This window comes from Oncorhynchus mykiss, chromosome 21 (assembly GCF_057628025.1).
Source record: "Oncorhynchus mykiss isolate SJ-2025 chromosome 21, ASM5762802v1, whole genome shotgun sequence".
Classification (NCBI taxonomy): Eukaryota; Metazoa; Chordata; class Actinopteri; order Salmoniformes; family Salmonidae; genus Oncorhynchus; species Oncorhynchus mykiss.
In genome coordinates this window covers 22,149,755-22,174,763 of record NC_143042.1, presented here as the reverse complement: position 1 = coordinate 22,174,763, position 25,009 = coordinate 22,149,755, and the positions used below count along the sequence as shown (strand labels likewise).

The window sequence follows — 25,009 nt, the reverse complement described above, 5'->3', positions numbered from 1 at the left end:
AGCATTTCCTCCTGCTGATTCACACTGCAGAGGGCAAACCAACCCAAGCCACTCGGTAGTGGTTCTGTTTGGCACTGTATTTTGAATCAGGCATCAGTGCTGGACTTGGGTTTCAGAAAGTAGCCCAATTCACTGTCAAATGTAGATTCGTTGGAGCCACATTTTAGTACTACACTGATTTCTTGGGAAGTCTCGAAGCCGGGGAAAGTTGTTTATAGTGTTCACATTTGCTCCGTCACACAAATGCGATCATCATCATTTAAAATCGGAAACCAAATTTGAATTTCTCCTCATTCTAAAAGCCCAAGCAAAGCGTAGAAAGACCGACAAACAGTGACAGAGGTAGTACTGCCAACCCTGGTAGATGTTGGTGATTTTTTTGAGTTTCTTGTGAAGTAAAAGGCCATGGCTCATCATACTGGTGGGTTTCAGCTGAGGCTGAGGCTGAATCTGAGGCTCGTCCTTCTGAGGTAGACGGATCAATGCAAGTTAGAACCCAGCGCCACTGCATTGTGTTTGTTTACCTTGGTTCAGCGCGTCTGGCTCCTGTGAGCCTCCAGCAGACAGACTGGCAGCCCCAGCCCTCCCCGGCCCCAGCCCCCTTGCTCTGTCTTTTCATAATTGATCAGGGGGATGGATGGCTGCCGTCCCAGAGGGTTAAGACGTGGCAACCCTTGCTCCCTCTCTCTTTCTCGCTCTCTGGCTCTTCCCTCTCTCTCTCTTTATCTCTCTTTCTCTCTCTCTCTCTCTCTCTCTCTCTCTCTCTCTCTCTCTCTCTCTCTCTCTCTCTCTCTCCATCTCACTCTTGTCCCTCTCTCATCTGTCTCTCTCCCTCTCTCTTCTCTCCCCTGTTTGCTCAGCATCTCAATGTACTAGTTCAAACATTGTTCACACCAGCTGGCAGTGCAGTGCCATATGCACATCCTGTCAAAGCAGCTGTTGTCATGGATACTGGCAAGCACCAGGAAAATAAAACAAGGCCCCATGATTCTCAGGGAGGAAGAAGTGTCACTCTCCATCTGAAGGAGATTTGTTTTTTCCCTTCTTCTTCTTCTTCTTCTTCTCCTTCACTCAAAAATAAACACCTGTGAAGGTGTTGTGTTGTTTTTGTGTTTTTAACGGTATGCTTCTGTTTTATTTTTGGAAGGATATTTATTCTACAGTATGCTGCTGCCATCTGCTCTCAATGGCCTTTCTGGCATATTGACTTTCGTCAGATGTAGCCTTGAAGCAGTGGAGGAGTAGGTAGCCATCATACCCTATGAGTTTTGTACTTGTCAGACATACAATACACTACATGGGCTTCGGTTGTATCTTCTCATCGCACCCTGAAAGTGTCTGGGAAATCAAGCCTGTCTATAAATCTATCAGTCATGTCTAGGTGTTGATGATAAATGTTTAACATTTCCGGAGTGTGATTTTATAATTCTTTCTGCCATATGTAAACAGCATGTGAGCCAATTTCATCTGGCAGAGAAAGGGCTTCTCTCTCTCTCTCTCTCTCTCTCTCTCTCTCTCTCTCTCTCTCTCTCTCTCTCTCTCTCCCCCCCCCCCCCGCTCTCTCTCCCCCCCCCCCTCTCTCTCTCTCCCTTCCTCTCTCCCTCACTCCCTGTCTCTCTCTCTCTCTCTCTCTCTCTCTCTCTCTCCCTTCATGCGCATAAGCAGCGTTAATGCATAGTGTTAAACCTGGCCTCCTAGTTAATTCACTCCAAAGGTAATCTGATGTTGATTTTGTCAACTTTAATTACGGCTTCTAGGAACACTCCACATCGCCTGCCTCTACTTCAGATTGATATTATGAATATGCAAATGGACTAGTAATTTGCCGAGAAGTGGGTATTTCAGTTGAGCACACACTAGACAGGTCAATTCTACTGACGCCTTGCTTTTTTTTTTCTCCAACTGCCTCTTCAAGGGTGCTTTAGACAAACTGTATTTATCCTTGATCATGGCTCTGTGTGAATTATCACAAAAATGGATCTCTGGCGTACTGTAAGCCATGTCAGAGAGTGTCGCTGAAAATATTGGATAATATTTCTTGACAGATTTTGGCTAATTTAATAGCTTTTATGAATATTTTCAGATGTTATGGTTGGTTGTCATCCCAAATAAATCTAATGTTTCGCTTTTTTCTCTGTCTCTCTCTTCTGTTTTTCTCCCCCTCTCTTTGTCTCCCCCTCTGTCTCTCCCCCATCCCCTATCTCTCCCTGCTCTCTCCCCCTTGTCTCTCTCTCCCTATCCATGTTCTCTTCTCTCTCTTCCTCTCCAGGCCCTACAAGCAGCGAGGCAATTACTCTTACAACAGCCAGGCAGTGGCCTGAAATCTCCAAAGAACAACGACAAACAGCGTCCACTGCAGGTGAGCAGCATGGTCACTAATCTCTTAAATCCATCCATAATACATGCTGTCTCGGAAAGAAGATTTCCTCTGCTCCACAAGTGTGTTTGATTTGGCAATGCAATTCTGGAACCTGTCATTGGAATTCGCAAACCTGGGACAGCCTGTCCTCAAAGCAAAGCGAGCTGTTTTATACACAAGGAAACAAATCGATTTGTCAGCCTCTGTTTTACCAACTGTCGGTGGTCAAATCTCCACACATTGTCTTATTTTTATATCTTTCACCAGATGTAATATAATTAGGGTGGGGGTTAAAGACGATAAAGTATCCTGAAGCATTTTTTCTTTGTGTGAATATCAAAGTTATTGTATGGAATGAAACGCAACGATATGAAACGCAACGATATGAAACGCAACACTTTTCCACAATTGACCCACACTATTGCAACGCCACCAGGTTCAGAGGTGACTTGCTTGCACAACACGTCCGATTGAATCCAGGGGTTGTTAAAGGCAACTCCTTTTAACTAGCTGTCATTTTGCCTTATAGCCACGGTCTGTTTTGGTTGTCGGCGATTTCCATGAAGGGCACAGTCACAGTCACAGAAGGGCACAGTCTGCTCCTTTCTTCCTTCCCTCCTCCCTTTATTCTCTCCTTTATCCCGGTTTATTCCTTCTCTCCATCCACAGTCACACGGGGATCTATCACTCCGCTCATTTAGTCAACAATGAGACGGTTATTTGCTCTGCTAGCTTCATGGTTACGTAAACCCCCTTGACATCTGCGACTGCTTCTCAAGTTTTCGTTTTTTAAGGGTTAAAATTGAAGTGCGAGAGTGTGTGTGCCCTCCACTCGGCTAATAAGTGCTATCAAGGAGCACTGGTTTACCTCATTACTACCCCTGTGCATTTAATGAGAGATGGGGAAAATTGGCTTTAACCTCATCGTTAACATTTTTCGCAGAGTCTTAACAATGGCGACACCTTCGATTGGAGTCACACTCCTGTGTACCTCATTACATGGTGGCGAAAAGATAAGGTGCAAGCAACGCCCGTCGTCACACTTTCTTTTTCATTGAGATAATTCAAGTCGAGGACATGTGCCCGTGTCGAGAAGTGTTAATATTATCAGGCTCGTTCATTCAAGGATCATTTTTCTTTCGTGTTTCACGCAAAGAAATTAGCATTACTGGCAGTTTGAAGATATGAATTGTTTATCAAACAAAAGCAGTCTATTCTCTACTTCTATACAGTATTGTTAGGTCCATAGCGTTTCACCAGTTGGGCGTACTGCATACAGAAAATAATGGGTTTCACAACCCAGTGAGTGATCTGCAAATTGCAAATTGTGCAATACTTGTGAGGAGTGGGGAATAGTATTGGATGGGGGGGGGGGGGGGGGGGGGGGGTGAGTCTCTGTGATAGCGCCAGCAGCAGGTCCATGACCGATCCACGGGCTCTAATAACAGCAGAGAATGGTAAATATTGAATATTTACATTTGCTTACTCCCATCCTCTCCTCATGTTAGCGATATGAATCAATATGAATCGGGGGCCGTGTGAGCAGCGTGTAGTGACTCTAGTTAAATCCAGCTGTTGATCGGGGCCTTTATTGACGTCGTCACCTCTTTGTTTTAAGTTGTCCGGACGGAAAGTCTTTGTAGAGCGGCAGTAGGCTAGCCCGTTGTGTTCAGGTGTGTATCAACTCGACACCACGTTGCTTTGATTGTTGCTTTAGCTGTGCGCTTTTATTTCCCGAGTCCGCCATTTTGACTTGTCTTTCTATTGTTAATGATGAATATTTGGATTGTTTCAAAACGCACGATAAGTAGTGCCGTATGTATGCTGTACGCGATAATGCAACTATTCAGGGCCCACATCACCCAAGAGATTCGTAATAACACTGTCAAATGTTCATATGGAACGCTTTTGTGGGACTGTTTCGCCGATCTTCCAATTGAGTTTACCCAACAATCTAGCTTTATTTACCTGGATTAACAAGGCCAAAAAGCTCCATGTCTTCCACGCTTCAATAGTACCTGTCTTGATTGAGTCACCAGCGAAACTAACTGCATGTGTTCCTCTGCAGGTATCAGAGAAATTGATCCCCTTGTCTTATTAAAGCAGCTAGAAACATGGAATGGATTAATATGAGTGTGACAGGCCTGCTTACTGCTTATACGCTTCTAAGTCACTGATAAATCCCAGCGTTTTCCAGTATTTAAGAGCAGGGAAGACAAATACACTGTAGATTATTTAGTACACAAGCATATAAATGCATCAGCTCGCTATTTTAATTACTTGTATTAACGGCTAAAGGCTCGCGCCTGACTAATTCTATCCGGTGGTTCATCGCGGTGTTGACGCGGCGACACAAGCTGCTTTTCCACATTTGCGTAATGTGACAGGTCTATCATTACCCAGTAAGCCCATGGGAGCGCTCAATAAACACCTATTTCTCCCAGTAAATCCCCTCGCCTTCACCATGCTGCTTACAAGGATTTCCCAAGGCACACAACACCCTCTCGTCTCTGTTCTACTGTTATACCCTCCCTCTCACTGTGGCAATATCTATCTCCCCGAACGCATTTATACACTGACATTTGGAATACAAATAAAGAGACGGGCGAGATGACGAATAGGGAAAGGAGGATTACCGAGGCCTTTGCAGTCTGACAATTGTTCTCCCGAACCAAATCACCATCTCAAGTTGTCAGACGCCGTCGATAAGGCCCTTGTTAGTTTGTTTGTTTTCTTTTGTCTGATTCCCTCCTCCCTTGATGTGGGCTGGGCCCTGGCCGCCTTAGCGATCCACCTGGGACGTATGTGCCTTTAACACGCTGGGTACACCACAAAGCCTGGCACGGTGACACACGTGTGCGCTGAACAACGATGGCGCCGCGCCGTGTGGTAGGCACGTTAGGTGTTTTCGGGGGGGAAGGGTTGAGTAAACAGCTGTATATGGGCTGGATCAGCGTGTACATGTCAGGGAGTGAGGGGCTAGGACATGTCACATTGATGAACACAGCATAAAGAAGATGGGGGGTGATCCGCTGACCTCCTCTGAAGACCGTTGGAAAGGGTTGACCAAGCCCAACACACACACACACACACACACACACACACACACACACACACACACACACACACACACACACGGTGTGAGAGGCGCATTAACGAGGTGATCGCACCGCACTGTAGATTAACAAAGGAGGTCTTCACTCTGTGTGTCAAAGACACCCCGTGGTGGAGTAGCTAGCTAGGCCCTCCATGCCTCTTCAGATTATGCAACCCAGACAATAGATCAGTGCCAGAGGTTAAAATTGGATTTGCCCCTCAGCTCTATTAGCATAAAAGACATCGGAAGACTCTCTAGCCCCTCCCCCGTTGACTTTCCCTGACTCTCTAGTAGTTGACGGTTAACCATCAGCCATGCAGAACCCGAGCCGTGACAGGTGTTTTCGAAAAGCAGTTTCTCTTTAATGCAATGTTGCCAAGGAGTGCGTCAACCAACACTATGTCGTGTTTTTAAGGCAGTTTAACGGTAATGACACCAAGTATCATGCCACCAAATCCACCTGGTGCGAACATACAGTACAGTGGTTGAACTCTGAACCGTGTAAAATGACTGACTGTTCCAGGTTGGCTGTTGGTTGGTTTTATGGATGAGAGGAGCTGTATTATAAATATGATGTTGGCTCTTGCCTTTCTACGTGGTTTAGTGACTCCAGATCTGCCTCCCAATCAGACCGTGGGCACTGGGCCATCCTGAGGGTGTCACTGTTTTAAAGGTCGCCGCCATACATCTCATCACAGTGAAATATCCCTACGCCACATTCCTTAACATTCATCTGACTATAGTCCCCCATCTGGAACACGGAACACTGAGAAAAGGCTACAGAGACATTGGTGGATAAGGTAGGAAACGCAGGCTGAGGATTGTATTTTTACATTTACATGTATTAATATCTATCTGCTCTGCATTCCCCCTGGTAGTGGTAGGATCTCAAAATAGGAGAGAGAAAAAATTATCACAGCGGAAAAACATTTTGTTATTATTCATGAAGAAACCTTCTGTTGACTCTTGGAGAAGGAGGAGAAAAAAAAGTGTCAGCACATTTTTACTCAAACACCCTCGGTGACTGCATGCTTTTGTAACAAGAAAACAAGATTTTATTCCTCCCCCCCCCCCCCCCCATCTGTGTTAGTTACACACACCTACAGGACAAGATTGCTAAATTGCGAGGACAGAGGAGGTTCATCATTGTGATGCAAAAGAAGTTGAAATATAACCCCAAGGCGAGCGGCGGCAGAGTAGAAAAACATGAAGAAAGTGCTACATCCCCAGACCTTTGATGTAGCAGCAACAAATGTACCTTCTGACAGAAGATGCATGGAAGCAATAAGCGAGTTATACCAGACCCTTACACATGCAATCTGATTATTCTGGCCCGGGTGTTAATTGGATACTACCTGGCAGATCTGATACGAGTAGCAGCCCTGGTGGTGGGAAGCCTTTCCAAGTGATGAACTATAATTCACTGAGCTGCTTGAAGCACTTGTAATTTAGAGCGTGTCATTTGATGAAGCGGCTGATCCAGTGGTCTCTGTAGTACCTGGGACATCACAAGGCAGACTTGCTGTTCCCTCCAAGAGTACCAGCTACTACGGCACACCAAGACAACTGGTAGGAGACCCGTTCGGAAAAACCAACTGGGAAAGACAGTACAGTGTGCTAGTGTGCTAGTGTACAGTGTGTCTGCTCCTCTCCACTAGCCACTGGAGGCTATAAACACTATTATAGACACTGTTGTAATGACATATTACAGTTGCACAGTACATGTCCTCCGCTTTATCAATGAAAAGGGAATCAGGGTTATCTATACAGAGATTCTAAGATATGTTTTGAAGGACCCCTGAGCCTACCATAAACCCCCCCCCCCAACTGTTTTATTAGATTACTTCATGCCATTGGTGTCTTTATGTTTTGATAGATTGCATGTCCCATACTGTGCTGATTTGGGAAAACATTTTCTAATTTACTTAGCTCTAGTCCTGACAATCTGGAGTAGTGATCTCCTAATCCGAAGTGTGTGTGTGTGTGTGTGTGTGTGTGTGTGTGTGTGTGTGTGTGTGTGTGTGTGCGTGTGTGTGTGTGTGTGTGTGTGTGAGTGTGTGTGTAACACTATGTCCACTTCTCTGAGAAGTTCTGAAAAGTTAGCAATGCTTGCAGGTAGGGAAGGAGGCCTGGGAGGAAGCCTTGGTGGTCTGGCTGTGAAGTAGCCCCCTATCAATAAGAGCCTTGCCACCATTGGCAGTAATTGGTTAGTAAATGAGCAGTGTCAGCTGAAAGGGACTGGAGGGGTCAGAAGTTCAGCAGCTCAGAGGGAGTCTGTAGTTTGGGGCCCATGGCCCCTGGGGAGCCCGGGATTGAGATGAATTAGTGGGGGACACTGGAGGAATTTCATCCTCTCTCTCTCTCTCTCTCTCTCTCTCTCTCGATCCTCTCTCTATCTCTCTTCTCTGGGCTGAAATGGGTCTAACACCTTAATTAACACTGAAGCTTGTCTCTGCCAAGCAGCTCAAGTAATTACCACCTTACGCCCCTCCATTTCTCATTTTATTTATCTTAACAGTATCTGTGGCAGCACTGAGACCGTTTAGCTCGTGCTGAAGAGACCCTAACGTTATTCACTCCATTCACTCTCCCATCTCCGGCCCTGTTTATGCCTCAGTCCCACATCTAATCGGGAACTTCCCCCACTTATTACCGCTAAGTGAATTCTACCGAAATTGAGAGAAATTCACGTCTTTTTTTTCACCCCTTAATTGTTTAAGTTTTAACTCTGACACTGTGGGATATCTCCTACTCCGGCCTTTAGTGTAATTTGATTTGGTCATAAATCCATTGTCCTAAAGATAAGCCCAATTGCGTATAATGTGCATTCATCTGCCCATTGGTCCGGTTCGATGCAGAGAGCCACCGAGCGGCGGTGCGTTTTTAATCGCACAATTCTCAGTCAAATCAAACAAAATACGAGGCCTCTCACCGGAAATAAACCGCAACTGCTGCCTTGGCGGAGTCTAGAGGTACCTGATCACTCCTCTCCGGAGAAGAAGTTGACCTTTTGCAGCCGTGAAGAGGTTTGTTTCGTTCTCTGGCACGGAGTGTGACGAGCGAGAGAGAGCACCTTAATGATGTGCTTGTTCTTGTGAGGGGCAGCCAATGTTTTCTCATCAGGATCCAATTTAAAGGTCCTTTGTTCTGCACTCAGACTTTGGACCTAAGCAGCAAACCACACGCCCTCCAAAGTTCAAGTTGATAGTCGTCGTCTTTCCTGTGTGCCTTCCTCAGCTTTCTTAAAGGAAAGGAAATAAAGAAATAGGGAGCAAACAGAGAGCGCCCGAGACCCACTTTGATTGCCATACTGTGTATTGTTTTGTTTATTATCATGTTAACCCACATACCAATGACATGTTGTGTTACTTTTTGAGGATTTGGAGTAGGATCATTTTGGAACATGCCCATTTGGGAACAATTTGCACATACCACAGAGGTAGCAAAACTGCACTTCAAATCTATGATACTCTCCCACTTAACATACTGCTTGACTAGTTGGGCCCAAGCTTGCTTTACAACATTAAAACCCATTCAGTCTGTCTACAAACTGGCTCTCAAAGTGCTTGATGGAAAGCCCAATAGCCATCATCACAAAGGCCAATCAGACTCGTGAACAAAATCCCTAGGTGTGTATTGCCGCTTTCCATGTTTTCTGTAGCTCGTGAGGTGCGGAAACACTGTTGCTTTTATGTATTTTGTTTTGTTGCTTTTTGCGCTATTGCTCTGTCTGCGTGCTACGTGTTGCTTGTTCTATGTTTCTCTGTCTGCGTGCTACGTGTTGCTTGTTCTATGTTTCTCTGTCTGCGTGCTACGTGTTGCTTGTTCTATGTTTCTCTGTCTGCGTGCTACGTGTTGCTTGTTCTATGTTTCTCTGTCTGCATGCTACGTGTTGCTTGTTCTATGTTTCTCTGTCTGCATGCTACGTGTTGCTTGTTCTATGTTTCTCTGTCTGCGTGCTACGTGTTGCTTGTTCTATGTTTCTCTGTCTGCGTGCTACGTGTTGCTTGTTCTATGTTTCTCTGTCTGCGTGCTACGTGTTGCTTGTTCTATGTTTCTCTGTCTGCGTGCTACGTGTTGCTTGTTCTATGTTTCTCTGTCTGCATGCTACGTGTTGCTTGTTCTATGTTTCTCTGTCTGCATGCTACGTGTTGCTTGTTCTATGTTTCTCTGTCTGCATGCTACGTGTTGCTTGTTCTATGTTCTCTGTCTGGATGCTACGTGTTGCTTGTTATATGTTTCTCTGTCTGCATACTACGTGTTGCTCATTGTTTGTCTGTATTGTTATTGTAATTGTTTTCAATAACCTGCCCAGGGACTGCGGTTGAAAATTAGCCGGCTGGCTAAAACCGACACTTTTGCTGAAGCGTTGATTAATGTGCACTGTCCCTCAAAACTCCAAATATATATATTTTGAAACATCCATTTCTGTTATTTCCGTCCTCCCCAGTTACCAACCTCAAATGTAGCCAATTTTCAAATCATTTAAGAATAGATTGGTAATGTAGTTCCTTTGGCAGACAGAGGAGCTACTGTAGCTAGCTAGCCTAGCGTTGTTGGATATCATGGTGGTTGTCTGATCCTGTGTGTGAGAGGACCGTTCATTGTCTGCCCGTGTTTATGACGGCGACAGTCCCTGTAAATGCTCATTAATTTTGTCCCTTCGTGGCAAAATCATTTCGAGGAGAAGCAATTCAGCCTCTGTTCCTTTCAATTCACTGCTCTTGTCAATCAAGCGGCCCGGGCTGCGGTATCCTGCGGAATGGAGGTGTTATATTCCGGCAATTATCATGTCATATACTCGAAAATGTAAATGAACGTGTGTAAAATTAAATTTATGGGTTGTCAGTGAAGAATAAGAACCAGGAGAGCAATTACTTATCGTCTTTCATCTTGGAGGCTCTGATACGTCAAGCAGAAAAGCGTGCAGTTAAATGCCTGGAATTAGCATTGTGCTGGGGCTTCAACAATGAACCGAGGGCCGGGGCCTTCCTCTCCTCCGCCTCGCCTGCCTCTCTTTTTGTTTGGGGAAGAGCGATGAAATGAAGATGATTATCATCCATCACTCGCTAGCTAAAAAGCTAATGAAAGCGGGAAAGCCACTTCCGTGACTTCATTTGTTGCCTCTTTTTCAATTTTCGGTTTTGAATCCCCTCGTTTTCCTTGTCAGGATGTGTAGGCTTTTTCCCTGGCTTGTTGTTCAGATACAGTATTATCCCCATCCTGTACAACTGGGCTAGTAATGCATGTATATGCACTCCTTACAGAACACATGGTGTTTAGTGGTGTAGTGATTCATTATATGATATTGTATGGTTATGTCTTTTCACTATTTACATGTTTACATTTTTTTTTTTTAACAGACTCACACCAGGTTCCCCTTTCGTCAACCCCATTAACCGCAGGATCCTCATTCAAGCAGCCAATTAATGGGTTTTAATGAAAGCATTGTCATCCTGTCCACCACAATTCAACGGGGTGGCCCCCAGGGTAATTGCAAGTCTCCGATGTATCTTAAGGTTTAATAACACTGAAGGTGGAAGCACAGCGCGTTTAGTTACGTGCAGATGTTTCATTTGTGACTTGTGTTGCTTTGTTCGGCCCCTTTCTTTTGTGTCTGCTTAACGAAGTGCGGAAGAGAGTGAGGCTACTGCTATACCACAACAGCCTTCACACACACACACACACACGCACGCACGCACACACACACACACAAACACGCACGCACGCACACACACACACACACACACACACACACACACACACACACACACACACACACACACACACACACACACACACACTCTCTCTAAGACCCTAATGAACAATGGTGTCCAGTCTAGGATTTGTTTGAATACGAATGTGGCGGTGCGGCGGGGAGTAGGAGGAGGAGGAGGAGGATGGGGCTGGGGATGGAGTTTGACCTTCAGCTGTGATTTTCAGTTCATCAGGATTAGTCAAGCTGGGCGATCAGGAGCGCTAATGCATAATGACTTCTAAAATGAAAAATGTGTAGTGACCATGCAAATGTCTCAGCTAATCAAAGAGGGGAACCTGGGCCGAGGAGAGGAGGGAAGAGCAAAACAAGGACGTGTCAAGGCCTGAGAGATGGGGGGGGGGGGGGGGGGTTACAAGGAGAGATGTATGGAAAGTAATCAAGCAGCTTGATTAGACAGCAGCGTTTCACGTTAGGGGGACAGGAGGGTCTTATTGGCCCTTTTTGTCATGCCGTCGTAGTATACTGTCATAGCGACTATGTGCTAAACGATGTCGCAATTAGCGAGGGCTATGGAATGGCCACGACTACTTCCTAAAAGATTCATTATAGTCCCATTCTTTAAAGATGCCCGCAAGAGGTTTAATCAGTCTTATCTTAGCGTAAGATACTGTTTGGTAGACTATTCTGCATCTGCAATGGTTGGATGTGTCATATCACAGCCTGTGTAATAGAATATTAAAATGCTCAAAGCCCTTACAGTCAAATAACACTTTCAGATTAAACCGTGGCCCCAACAGGTGAAAGTGAAAGACTCTGGGGAGAGTTTCAAATTCCTCGGTTCACCCGCTTTGAGTTTTTGTTCCAAACTTCACTGCAGCGTGGAAGAGTAAACAAACTCGTTCCAGCGTTTGTTTTCATTCCAGTCATTGTAAAAAATAAAAATGAATTAAATACCAGGCATGAAGAATAAAAAAAATAAAAAGTGATATAAACAATAGAGCTACATTCCCCCGTTGCTATGTGCTCATGCAGGCAATCAAAGTGAGAAGCAATGAAAAGTTGGCTCTTTCTTGCTTTGTTATTGATCTGTGGTGTTAGAAAGTCACTCTCTGCTGTCTTACAAGACTTTGGCTGAGAACAATCTGTCTTTGTTTTGTTTTGGGGAAGTTCTCTCTAGCAGTCTTGACAGCAGCTAGTAGTCGAATGTTTCTTATCACCTGAAAAAAAATGTCACACGTTTTTCAAAAGGACACGTCAGTCAGGAGAAAGAATTGAACCTCTGGCTGCTTTTTCCTGAGAATGAAGAAGTAGCAGAAGTTCTGTGCTCTGCAGAAAGGCAGCTGGTAATTCCACTCTATAAACAGAATTGTCTACTAGCACCAATCGCTCTTTTCCTCTCGAAGAAAGCTTCTCTAAGAATCATCTCCCTCTCTGTCTCTCCAAGGCTCTTTCTGAGTGATCTCCAACCCCAGGGTCTGTCTGGGTGCTTGCATGCTGATTGTGCATACCAAGTGTCCACTTCAACTGTGTTATTTTAATCAACTTTGGAGTTGTGCATTTTCCTGCTGTTTCGCAATGGCCGCCACTGATAGGCATGCCTAAGGCGGTTCAAGGGTTCAGCTAATTAGGGTATACGTCTATTTAAATCCCTCTCTTCTCCCAGCGGGCGGACTGTCAAAAATAAGGCAAGGAAACACAAAGGCACAGCACCCATCCATCCTTCAGCACAGAGTGCCTCAGCACAAGGGTGACGGGAGACATGCTTTCTCTACCTTTTGGTCCCCAATTACCATGCTCCCAGTGGGCTCTGAGGCCAGACCTGATGAATTCTCTCTCTCTCTCTCCCTCTCTCTCTCTCCCTCTCTCCTCTCTCTCTCTCTCTCTCTCTCTCCCTCTCTCTCTCTCTCTCTCTCTCTCTCTCTCTCTCTCTCTCGCTCTCTTGGTCTCTGTCCTTTACTCCCTCTCTTTCCTCTCTCAATGTACCTCCGTTGCTCCCCCCTTCTCTCTCTCTCTCTCTCTCTCTCTCTCACCCACCCTCCAGGTGCCGGTGTCGGTGGCCATGATGAGTCCCCAGGTGATCACCCCCCAGCAGATGCAGCAGATCCTCCAGCAGCAGGTCCTATCCCCTCAGCAGCTCCAGGCTCTGCTCCAACAGCAGCAGGCTGTGATGCTGCAGCAGGTACCTAACATATACACACACACCTAGTAGATACACACAGGGAGACACGCACAGTAACACACCCACCAACACAATCACATACACACAGAGAGACATTCACCTAGACATACACACACACATAGTTACATAGTCATATGCGCACAGTTACATGCATATGGTCACATAATGCCTGCACACACACACACACACACACACACACACACACACACACACACACACACACTGCCTGTGTAGCACTGTATTCACAAAACACTTAATGTACAGTACATCTACGCTCGCTGCGCCCTTGACACAGTTATAAAAGAGAGACTAGAAGTGACGCACTTGACCACGTCACAACCAATTACCTGTATCCCTCCGAGGGTCTATTTCCTGTGAGCCCTCGGGAAAGGTAAAAGGTGTCAGGATAGAGACATAGTTACTGTAGTTATGAGGAAGTCAATGAAAGAGGGGTGGAGCCAGTACAGGAAGTGAGACAGGCTGGGTTATATGTGGAAGGAGCTGACTTGTAATTTCATCATTACTTCCTAGATAGACGACAGCGAGGAAAGCTTTAAGTAGGGAATTACTGTTTCATTAACTACCCTCTTTAGTGGAATTTATGAATGAATTAAGTTTCAGGAAGATGTCCCATGCAGGCTCTTTTATATTCTTTATAAGACTTTCATTTGCTCTACTGTACCTCCTCTATCTTCAGGAGTCACTGAGAGTCGCATAGACAGCAGAGAGTGGATGTTATGTGTGATGTGTGTTAAACGCCTTTCGTTTAGAGTGATGAATCCGTTCCTTTGAGTGTGCTGCATTCACTTTAAAGCATTTCAGTGCCTGTCAAGACATTAGACCAAAAAACTGTATACTAGTTAATATGATTAATTGTGCCCCCTCCAGTACTGTGCGAGGCCATTTAAAGTCCATATGGAGAAGACATGGCGGGAGAGCGAGACTACAGTATGTGTCCCCCCTCCCCCCCCCCTGCTAGAAAATGAATCAGATTATGTATGGCACTTCAAATATGTGTTGTACGTAACCAACATGTGTCGGTGTTGTCGTGGCACCTCATTTTCAACAACAGCAGCAACAACAAAAACCACACAAAAAAAAAACAACGACAAACAAATGAATTTACAATGTGTCAGAACCTCGGCGAGTGCTCTTTTTGCTGCTCTAGTATAGAAACAGATTCCTCGTTAGCTTTACAAACACATTGCTACAGTATCATGCCATATGATCAATATACTCTGTCTCAGTAAATCGACGCTTTCCACTGCCCAAAACGACACACACCGTACCAATGAAACCAACAGCAAAAAAAAGAGCATTTGCCAATGTCTATTTACATAGCCAGAATATAATATGGACATTCTCCTAGGTTACCTGGAATATTTTTTTAATCATCTATCTCTCTTTCTTCCCCTCCCAGCAACATCTGCAGGAGTTTTATAAGAAACAGCAGGAGCAACTACACCTGCAGCTTTTACAACAGCAGCACCCTGGAAAGCAAGCAAAAGAGGTGGGTATCTGTTTCAGACCCGTAATGGCCTGACAGTGGAAGTGGGAGGGAATGTGTGTACAGGGAAGAAGTCTAGATGATGTCTGTTCTGGCTGTCTCACTCAGTTCGGTCTTCAGGTTAGCAGCCGTGGTTTGGGGGAAACCTTCCCGTGTTCCTGGGATTCCACAGACCAAGCTAGCTAATCCAAAGCCAGTGTTCTCTAATGTTAGCTAATGGTTCACCCAGTGTTACCGTATGTGCCTTTGATGGACAAAGCACTGACACTTGTTACCTGCCGCTGGGGGAGACTTGGGGAGAAATGACGAGGGGGGGGGGGGGGGGGTTCTCTCCCTCCTCCTAAAACATGTAAATGGATGGACGTGACGTTAAATAGCTCAAAAGCCCGGTTTGAGCCGAGAGAGAGGGACCGAGTCACAGGGTCTGCTGATTAATGAACTGCTTCTGTGGGTTTGGGCCGAGTGCGAGGAGCAGAAAAGTTAGAGTGTGACGCGCTCATAAATCACACTGACAGCCCGCCAGTCTACCGGGCGAGGCTCGCAGTCTGTCACAGGAGCCGAACATCGTAGCACGCCGCGCGCCGTGCCGGGGCCAAATCTAAACAACACTTGGGGAAGCAGTTAAATTGACCAGGAAACGGTATCGCAGGCACCTTTTCCCAGACACATCTCTCTCCCTCTCTCCCTCTCTCCCTCTCACTCTCTCCCTCTCTCCCTCTCACTCTCTACCTCTCTCCCTCTCATTCTATCCCTCCTCCCTCCCTCCATCTCGCTCTCCCTCTCTCCCTCTCACTCTCTCCCTCTCTCCCTCTCACTCTATCCCCTCCTCCTCTCTCCCTCTCACTCTATCCCCTCCTCCCTCCCTCTCTCTCTCTCCCTCTCCCTCCCTCTCTCCCTCTCACTCTCTCCCTCTCTCCCTCTCACTCTATCCCCTCCTCCCTCTCTCCCTCTCACTCTATCCCCTCCTCCCTCCCTCCCTCTCTCCCGCTCCCTCCCTCTCCCTCTCTCCCTCTCTCCCTCTCCCTCTCTCCCTCTCTCCCTCTCACTCTATCCCCTCCTCCCTCCCTCTCTCTCTCTCCCTCTCCCTCCCTCTCTCCCTCTCACTCTCTCCCTCTCTCCCTCTCACTCTATCCCCTCCTCCCTCTCTCCCTCTCACTCTATCCCCTCCTCCCTCCCTCCCTCTCTCCCGCTCCCTCCCTCTCCCTCTCTCCCTCTCTCCCTCTCCCTCTCTCCCTCTCTCCCTCTCACTCTATCCCCTCCTCCCTCTCTCCCTCTCACTCTATCCCCTCCTCCCTCTCTCCCTCTCACTCTATCCCCTCCTCCCTCCCTCCATCTCTCTCTCTCTCTGTCCCTTCAAGCGGCCCATTATGTGGACCGTACAGGAAGCTGCTGCTGACCTCCCGGAGGCTTTGTTTCTGTTTGGATTTGTGAATAGAATTTTCAGCCCTCCGTCGCCATCAAATATGGAATAGAAATCGCTCCCTTATTTCTCCAGAGACGGCGGGTCCAATCCACATGACTTGCTCCATTATGCAGTCTGTTTTCCAGTGAGCGCATCACAAGTTTCGCCTGCCCCCCCCCCCCCCCCCCATCCCACCCCCCAGGCTAGAAAGGAAAGGGTCTTCCACTGCAGCTTGTCTCTCTGTGAAGTGTGACTTCCTCCACATATATCCTCAGGAGTGTCTCTCCACAACTCGATGGCCACCTTGGTCTTGTGATTCTTGTCAAGAAAAGCAAAACATTTATCCTAGACTCTCCTGTAATAACAAGCCTTTCCTTGAGCGAATTAAAACAAATTGCAATGGAATCTGATAGCAGAAAGATAGTGGAGGAAAAAGAGAGGCGGACAGAGAGAGGGAGAAAGAGATAAAGAGAGCAGGGAGAGAGCGATGTGGAGGTAACAGAGCCAGTTGTATGATAGCTCCAGTACCTCCCATGTTTCCTAATAGACCACCAGAGATCTCATCAACAGCCCACTGAGGACTAAACATGTTTAGCTGTGAAAAAGAGGTGCCATTAAACTGGTAATGAAGTCATGCTCAGTTCTTGGCATGTTTACTGTTATAGAAACGGATTATACCATGGTGATACACAGTTACCTGTCTTGATCGACATCTGCAATAACATCAGCTTCTAGCTCTGATTTACTGTTGTATTTGTGTCTGCTGTGGGATAGTACTGTCATGATTAAGCCACAAGAGTCTGGGCGTTTCCCCCCCCCCCCTGTTTTTCTGTGGTTGCTTTGGCAGTTGTTTCTTGTTGTTGTTGTTGATGTTATTGTTTAGCTCGGGCTGTCTGGCTGGCCCAGTGGTAAACAGGGTTGGGAGCGTGGGGCTGGGGGGGTAATGCTGGTGTACTCAGTTGCTGTAAATCTCCCAGCGAAAATCTGTAAATCTCGGCCCCATAAGCTGTAATAGACCATCAGAAAATGCAAGACAATTAACTATCAACTGTGGGGGGGGGGGGGGGGGGGGGGGATTACCAGGGCTTAATATCATACAGAAAACTCATCTCATCGCAGTCTGGAGGGGAGAGTGCAGTCTATCAGCCCAGTGTGCCTAGCTATGCCTCGTTCAGCAAGAGGAGGAGACATAATAGAACAGGAACTAGGCATAAAAAGGAGGCGAGGAAAAAGAGAGAGAGGAGAGAGGAAGAGAGACAGGCAGTAGTTAAGATCATGGAAGGAGCATCGGCAATGCAAGTATCCTCGTCGTCGGTGTTGGGCGCCCACTTTCTTGTTAATTTGTGTAATTTGTGCTCCTTTCCTCCTCCACTCCTCCTCCTCCTCCTGCTCCTATTCACTATAGCAACAGCAGCAGCAGCAGCATCAGCAGCAGCTCGCCGCCCAGCAGCTCGTCTTCCAGCAGCAACTCCTCCAGATGCAACAGCTCCAGCAGCAGCAGCACCTGCTCAACATGCAGCGCCAGGGCCTGCTCTCCCTGCCCCCGGCCCCAGGACAGGCAGCCCTCCCCGGGCAGACCATGCCACCAGGTAAAGGGGTGGCTGAAGGGAGTGAAGTGGGAGAGGAGGGGGAAAGGGAGAGAGCCTGTGGCTTCAGGGGCTTCTGGGGCTGGGGGGCTGTAGCGCACGTGACTGCCGGCGGCCACACCACTCTATCTATCTCTCTCGCTCTCTTCCCTTTTTGTTTCTACCTCTTTCGCTCTCCCTCAGCTCTGCCTGTCTCTCTGTCTCTTCCCGTTGTCTGTGAGTGTTTTTTTTTCTCTCCCTCTATTCCCTCGCTCCCTGCTCACCCCTCCCTCTCTGGGTTGTTGTTGTTGTTGTTGTTTACTGCCTGTCTCACAGTAGGCAGCAAAGAAAAGAGACAAGAGGAGCCGCTTCCATTTTCTCTCGCCTCGCCAAAAAGTAAACACGTTTACCAAAATGGCAGGGGATAAAAACAACAACAACAACAACAACAAGAAACAAAATGAAGGGGGTTTAATTACCAGTGTGGGGCTGAAACAAAAGAACAATGCTCCGTTTATCTAGCTAGATAATATCATTTGTGCTAACTGAATTCTGCTTCCTCTATGAATGTAATCCAGTGGCAGCCAGTGTGGATCGATGCCCATGGATCCCCTGTAGATTTCATTGTAACACTGCATTCTTATTAAGCAGAACCGCTGACAAGAGATCATCCCAGTTAATCTCTCAGTGTAGCCGTGTGCCATTTGGTTAAAAGACTAAGCCTGAGCGGTGTGTCAACAAGTAAGTTAGTACTTGTAGGCAGTAAACGGGAGGAAGTAATTTGTGTTGGTTTGCGATGACTCTGTGTTTACGTAGTCTACAGTACATCATCTCCGGGCCTAGTAGTGATTGTGTAAATGGATTGTAACTGTGTTGGTCCTCTGTTTCTCCCCTCTGCCAGCTGGACTGAGCCCAGCGGAGCTCCAACAGTTGTGGAAGGACGTGACCGGCGGCGGCCACAACATGGAGGACAACGGCATCAAACACGGCGGCGGCGGCCTGGACCTGACCACTACCAACTCTTCCTCGACTACCTCCTCTACCCCTTCCAAAGCGTCACCTCCCATCTCCCACCACTCCATCGCCAACGGCCAGTCTCCCGCACTCAATTCCAGAAGGGAGAGGGAGCGAGAGAGGGAACGGGAACGGGAGAGGTACGGAAAGTGAGCTACTCGTCCGCCACCCACTACACAACACATTGTAGACACAAAAGTTAGGACGCACAAAAAAGCTTGTTGTCGGCTGGTAGCTGTTTGTTGTTTCAATGGCTTTTAATAATGTACAAATACATTTTATAACTGTCTGTAGAAACTCCTGATCAAAGTATTTGCCCCCCCCGTTTAGAAAACGAAAAAAAAACAAAAAAACGTATTTGTTCCTGCCGGGTTGAACGTGATGTTTTGTTTGTTTGTTCAATAGTTTATTAGTGTCTTGGTAATATTCAAAAAGCAGCCTCGGCCTCCCTAGGGACAGCGTAGGATGCTATTGAACACAGTTACTTACACCATATCAAAAGCAAGGAGACGAAGACACCGGCAGCAATACACAGCTGTGCGAGCAGAAAGCGAAGGCAACCACCTCGTACATTAAGTATTTAGTGGCTCCATCTTTTGAAATTACCTTGCTGCTCCGCTTGTCATGTAAACAAAACACGTGACGCCAAGGTGGTATTTTAGAATGTTTGTCCTTGTGATGCCGCCTTTGTATGTGGTTCCGACTGGAAGAAAACACTGTTCACACATGTCTATCTGGTTCTATGCATTATTCAAGGCTCTTTCCTGCGATATATTAAGAATGTGGCGCAGTGTAGCGGTGTGGGGAGACATCGGTTGGGCTGGATGTGTTGCATAATTGGTTTAAAGTAGATGCTATCTGCTACCGCCACTAAAAGGGGGCTTGAAAAATATATCTTTAGAAGGCAGATGTTCCCCTAGAAGAGAAACAAAAACAGGAGGAGGAGGGAGGGGAAAGAGAAAACACTTTTTTATCTGTTAGTGTCCCCCGAGGGGGGGGTGTGGCGTCTCGTAATGATCGAACACGGAGTATTGTCAAGGAGAGATGCTTACTAACACACAGTGGATCGATGGAGGGAAAGCCTGCCTGTAGAAACCGTGTGTGAGCTCTCACACACACACACAGACACACACACACACACACCCTCCAACCCGCCAAATACAGAAACAAGTGGAGCCGAAAGGTTAAACCGTCACTTTTAATAGGATGTGCTGTCTACTCGGGGTCATAACTTATTTGGGTGCCATTATCCAAGCAGAACCCCCTCTTGTCCTCAAAATAACATAAATTACGGAGAATATTATTAATCTCGTGATGAAAATTATATGGCCGTCTGGATTTTTCATGTTTACTTGAAAGCCCTCCGTTGATCGCTTTACAAGAGGAAGAAATAGGGGTCGGGGGGGAAAAAGAAAAGGAAATTGGTCCCTCTATGAATGGGTTAGCTGGATGGTTTTTCACGCGTTGCTTAGGGGTTTGCAATAACACTGGATCAATAATCAGATGTTAACCATATTGCTTGGCCACCCGCCCTCATCTTTTCTCCCTTCTGTTATTAGGAACACCTTAGTCCCTTTATAGTGCACTACATTTAGCCAGAGTAGCAAGAGCCTCATGGGTGTCCAAAAGTAGTGCACTATATATAGGGAGTAGGGTGCTATTTCAGATGCAGACAGTAACTTCCATCCTTGGCTTAATTAGGCTCCTTCCCTCCTCCTCCTCCTAGCATCCTTGGCAGGTGAACTATTCAATAGAACAGGGCTGAATTGACCTGCTTTGACCTGCTTGTCACTGATTGTAACCTGACAGCCACCAGCAGCCTCAAGCCATTATGGCTTTTTTGATGAATCTGACGCCAGTCTACCCTTCTCTCTCTCCTTCTCTCTACCTCCGAATCCTTCATTTTTTTCTCTCTCTGTCTCTCTCTGTCTCTTTCTCCCTCTCTGCCTTTGTCTCTCTCTCTCTCTCTCTCTCTCTCTCTATCCATCCCCCCTCTCTCTTTCTCCCCGTTCTCTTTCCCTCTCCTCACCTCTCTCTCTCTCTCTCTCTCTCTCTCTCTCTCATCTCACTCTCTCTATCCATCGCTCCCTCCTTCTCTCTCCTTTTCTCCCGCTGTCTCTCTCCCTCTCTCTCTCTCTCTCTCTCTCTCTCGCCCTTCTCTCCTCAGCTCATTACATGAGGAAAGCGGAGCCTCCCACTCCCTCTATGGTCACGGGGTGTGCAAGTGGCCCGGCTGCGAGAGCGTCTGTGAGGACTTCGGACAGTTTTTGAAGTAGGTCTTATTCTGAGAATGTACTCTACGAAGTGTCTTACTCACCTCCCCTTTCCTGTACTCACCAACCTCATATATCATCATGTCTTAGCTTACACCGTGAATTTACTTCATGACTGTGCATTACGTTACAGTCTCCTATGTTAATACAACAAATTTTAAAAAAAACGACAAGCTCGATGACAGGTGCATTTAACAACCACGGGCCAAGACAACGGCCCCCGTGATATCCGATGAAGCTTTATGTCGCCCAGCCAAGCGCCTCTCGTGCCTCTTTCCCACAGCAGAAACGTTGTCTTATGTTCCATGGTATAAAAGTTGCCATTCATCAACTAAGATGAGCTTAGCTGCTGTACATATTTTGTTTCTCAGTAATGAAGCCGCAGAGGCCTATTCTGGGTTATTTTCCACAGTACCACAGCGGCTCTTTGCGAGCTTAATCGAGGGGGGGCCCAACAAAGAGATAAACACGCTTGCATCTCAGTGGGGATATTTGAACGTGTAGATTGTATAGACTGTCAGGCGGCTGGCTACATTAACTCTAGATGTAATTGATCTCCGATTTACACCCAAATCTCCTCTTCAGCGCGAGTTGCCTGATAGGCTGGTGTTCAGCCTGATAGACTGGTGTGCCTGATGGCCTCAAAAACTAATGGCAACTTGTAAGGACGCGCAGGGGGCCCCACAATGGCTGCATTCAGTGTTGTCATGGCGCCTGCGGATGGACTGAATGAACTCTTCATGCTCCATCAACAATTTAGTTAATTAGCTCATTTGTAATTGGTCTGCTTTGTTGTCTGGGATGTTAGTGGGGGACATCAAAAGGGGAAGGTGTTCGCTAGTGCCATAGATTACAGGTTATCACGTTGCCACTCTGGAGGAGCGAGGCTCTTTCTCTCTCTCTCTTCATTCGAAAAGAGAGAAAAGGGGGCCGAAGCGTTCATTGGAATATTCTAATTAGATTTGTAATTAACTGAGAAATAATGATCGCGTGGAGCGTTTTCACGGGTGTAAATGTTCATGTAAATCCCACACAAACTCTTTTGAAATTGGGATATTGTTCTATTTTGGGGAGGCGGATTCTTCCTTTACATTACAGTGCTGTAACTCCATAACAGTGGTTATGTGATGACATGGAAGCCCACTAGGGCCAAACCAGAGTTGTAGGATTTAGGTCAGGCAAAACCAAAGGCAGTAGCTTGGTTAATTATACAGCCGTCTGTAGCACCAGCATGTGCATTAGGGCTAATGTGTGTCTGTGCAAAGAGAAATGACTGAAAGCCAGACTGGCTTAATATACAAAACCTCTACAGACCCCACAAGTGAGACAGACAAGACATTTCATGTGCATTATATCAACGCCTCTGTTCAACGGACAGGCCAACAATAGACGCACCTTTGAATTCATTATTTCCAGGTGTATTTATATGGATATGATGTGCTTCTCCCCAGGGGAAGATGCACTACGTGGAGCAGCATGGTGGATGTCACGAGCAAAGATTTGCTCGGGGAAAGGCAGTATAGTCAATACTATAAGGTTACATTATAAACTGGGTGGATTGAGCCCTCAATGCTGATTGGCTGACAGCCGTGGTACATCAGACCGTATACCATTGATATGACAAAACATTTATTTTTAGTGCTGCAATTATGTTGGTAATCAGTTTATGATCGCAGTAAGGCACCTCGGGTGTTTGTGATATATGGCCAATATACCACGGCTGTGGTACAAGGGCTGTGTCCAGGCACTCCGCGTTGTGTCGTGCGTTAGAACAGCCTTTAGCCTTGGTATACTGGCCATATACCACACCTCCCTTATTGCTTAAGTATATTCTGGTGGAGACCCTGGAGCAGAGGAGAAGTGTACCTTGCAGCTTGAGAAAGATGTTGGCTGTGTGTGAGACTGCATGGCTATAGCAGATTAGTGGTCTATAGTCATGCACTCAGTTCACTTTCTTATTGAATCCACCCGCTACTGTACATTGCCTTCCATGTAAACACGGCTAAGTATGTTTACTGTATGTGTCACGCTCTGACCTCAGTTCCTTTTTTATGTCTCTATTTTGGTTTGGTCGGGGCGCGGGTTGTTTTTCTATGTTTACTTTTCTATGCGTTTGGCCAGAGGCAGCTGTCTATCGTTGTCTCTGATTGAGATCCATACTTAGGAAGCCTTTTCCCACCTGGTGTTTGTGGGTAGTTGTTTCCTGTCTTGTGTTTTCACCTTTCAGGACTGTTTCGATTTTCATTTCTTACATTCACTTCGTTATTTTGTATTTTCGTGTTCTGTGTTAATAAATGATCATGGACACTTACCACGCTGCGTTTTGGTCCGATCCTTCCTACTCCTCATCCCATGAAGACGAAGATCGTTACAGAACTACTCACCACCAACGGACCAAGCAGCGTGGTAAGGAGGAGTGCGGTGAAGCGCACGGTGTCTCCAGTGCGCGCTCATAGCACGGAGCGCTATAGGCCAGCCCCCCGCAAGTGCCATGCGAGAGTAGGCATCCAGCCAGGGCGGATTGTGCCAGCAAAGCGTGTTTGGTCTCCGGTGCGCCGTTTCGGCCCACGGTATCCTGCGCCGGCTCTGCGTACCATGTCTCCGGGGCGCTGGGAGGATGCTGTTCGTCATATGCCTGCGATCCGCCCGTGCCGGGCGAATGTGGGCATTGAGCCTAATGGAGAGGTGCGAGTGGTAAGCACCAGATCTCCAGTGCTCCCCCACAGCCCGGTTCGACCTGTGCCTGCACTCTGGAGGGGCCGGGCTAAAGTGGGCATTCAGCCTGGAGGAGTGGTGCCAAGGCTGCGCACCAGAGCTCCAGTGCTCCCCCACAGCCCAGTTTATCCGGTGCCTCTTCTATGCACCAGGCCTTCTGTACGTCTCCCCAGGAGGGCCCTGTGGCAGCCCCACGCACCAGGCTGTCTCTACGTCTTCTCCTTCCAGAGTCTCCCTCCTGTCCGGAGCCGCCAGAGCTGCCCGGCAGTCCAGAGCCGTCCGTCAGTCCGGAGCCGCCAGAGCCGCCCGACAGTCCGGAGCCGCCAGAGCCGCCCTCCTGTCCAGCGCCGCCAGAGTCTCCCGCCTATCCGCCGCTGCCAGAGTCGCCCTCCTATTCGGGGCCCGCTGCAAGGGTCCCCAGTCCGGGGCGGCGGCAAGGGTCGCCGCTCTAGAGGCGCCACCTAAGTGGGCCAAGACTAAGGAGGAGTGGAGTCCACGTCCCGCGCCAGAGCGGCCAACGCGGATAGATGCCCACCCAGACCATCCCCTATGGGTTTAGGTTTTGCGGTCGGAGTACGCACCTTTGGGGGGGGGGGGGGGGGGGGGTGTCACGCCCTGACCTTAGTTCCTTTTTTATGTCTCTATTTTGGTTTGGTCAGGGCGTGAGTTGGGGTGGGCATTCTATGTTGTTTTTCTATGTTTTCTTTTCTATGCGTTTGGCCTGGTATGGTTCCCAATCAGAGGCAGCTGTCTATCGTTGTCTCTGATTGAGATCCATACTTAGGTAGCCTTTTCCCACCTGGTGTTTGTGGGTAGTTGTTTCCTGTCTTGTGTTTTCACCTTTCAGGACTGTTTTGATTTTCATTTCTTACATTCACTTCGTTATTTTGTATTTTCGTGTTCTGTGTTAATAAATGATCATGGACACTTACCACGCTGCGTTTTGGTCCGATCCTTCCTACTTCTCATCCGATGAAGACGAAGATCGTTACAGTATGGACATCTTTATAGCTTAGTTTCTCATTTAGGTTAGGGCATAGGTACACAGTAGGCTATAACACATGTGACTGTATATATTCTTTAAGAACCGTGTAGAAAAAAAGGATTGCACAGATATACTTTACAGTAGGCATATACTTTACACTAGTAGACTAGAAAGAGGCGTTGCAGGCAATTCTC

General features: G+C 47.1%; 1 protein-coding gene across 27 annotated transcripts in view; it reads left to right on the top strand.

Moving 5' to 3' along the window:
* The window catches only part of foxp2 (forkhead box P2), a 114,634-nt gene that overhangs the window by 64,326 nt on the left and 25,299 nt on the right, over positions 1-25,009 (top strand). For 8 of the 27 annotated variants that reach the window (XM_036957643.2, XM_036957639.2, XM_090214276.1 and 5 more), the window contains 7 exons: positions 2,270-2,359; positions 13,217-13,354; positions 14,243-14,302; positions 14,775-14,864; positions 17,669-17,852; positions 18,730-18,991; positions 21,010-21,114. In XM_036957643.2, coding sequence (XP_036813538.2) covers positions 2,270-2,359; positions 13,217-13,354; positions 14,243-14,302; positions 14,775-14,864; positions 17,669-17,852; positions 18,730-18,991; positions 21,010-21,114 — 929 coding nt within the window. The remainder of the gene's footprint in view (positions 1-2,269; positions 2,360-13,216; positions 13,355-14,242; positions 14,303-14,774; positions 14,865-17,668; positions 17,853-18,729; positions 18,992-21,009; positions 21,115-25,009) is intronic. The other 19 variants (XM_036957644.2, XM_090214277.1, XM_036957641.2 and 16 more) reach the window with 3 other exon arrangements.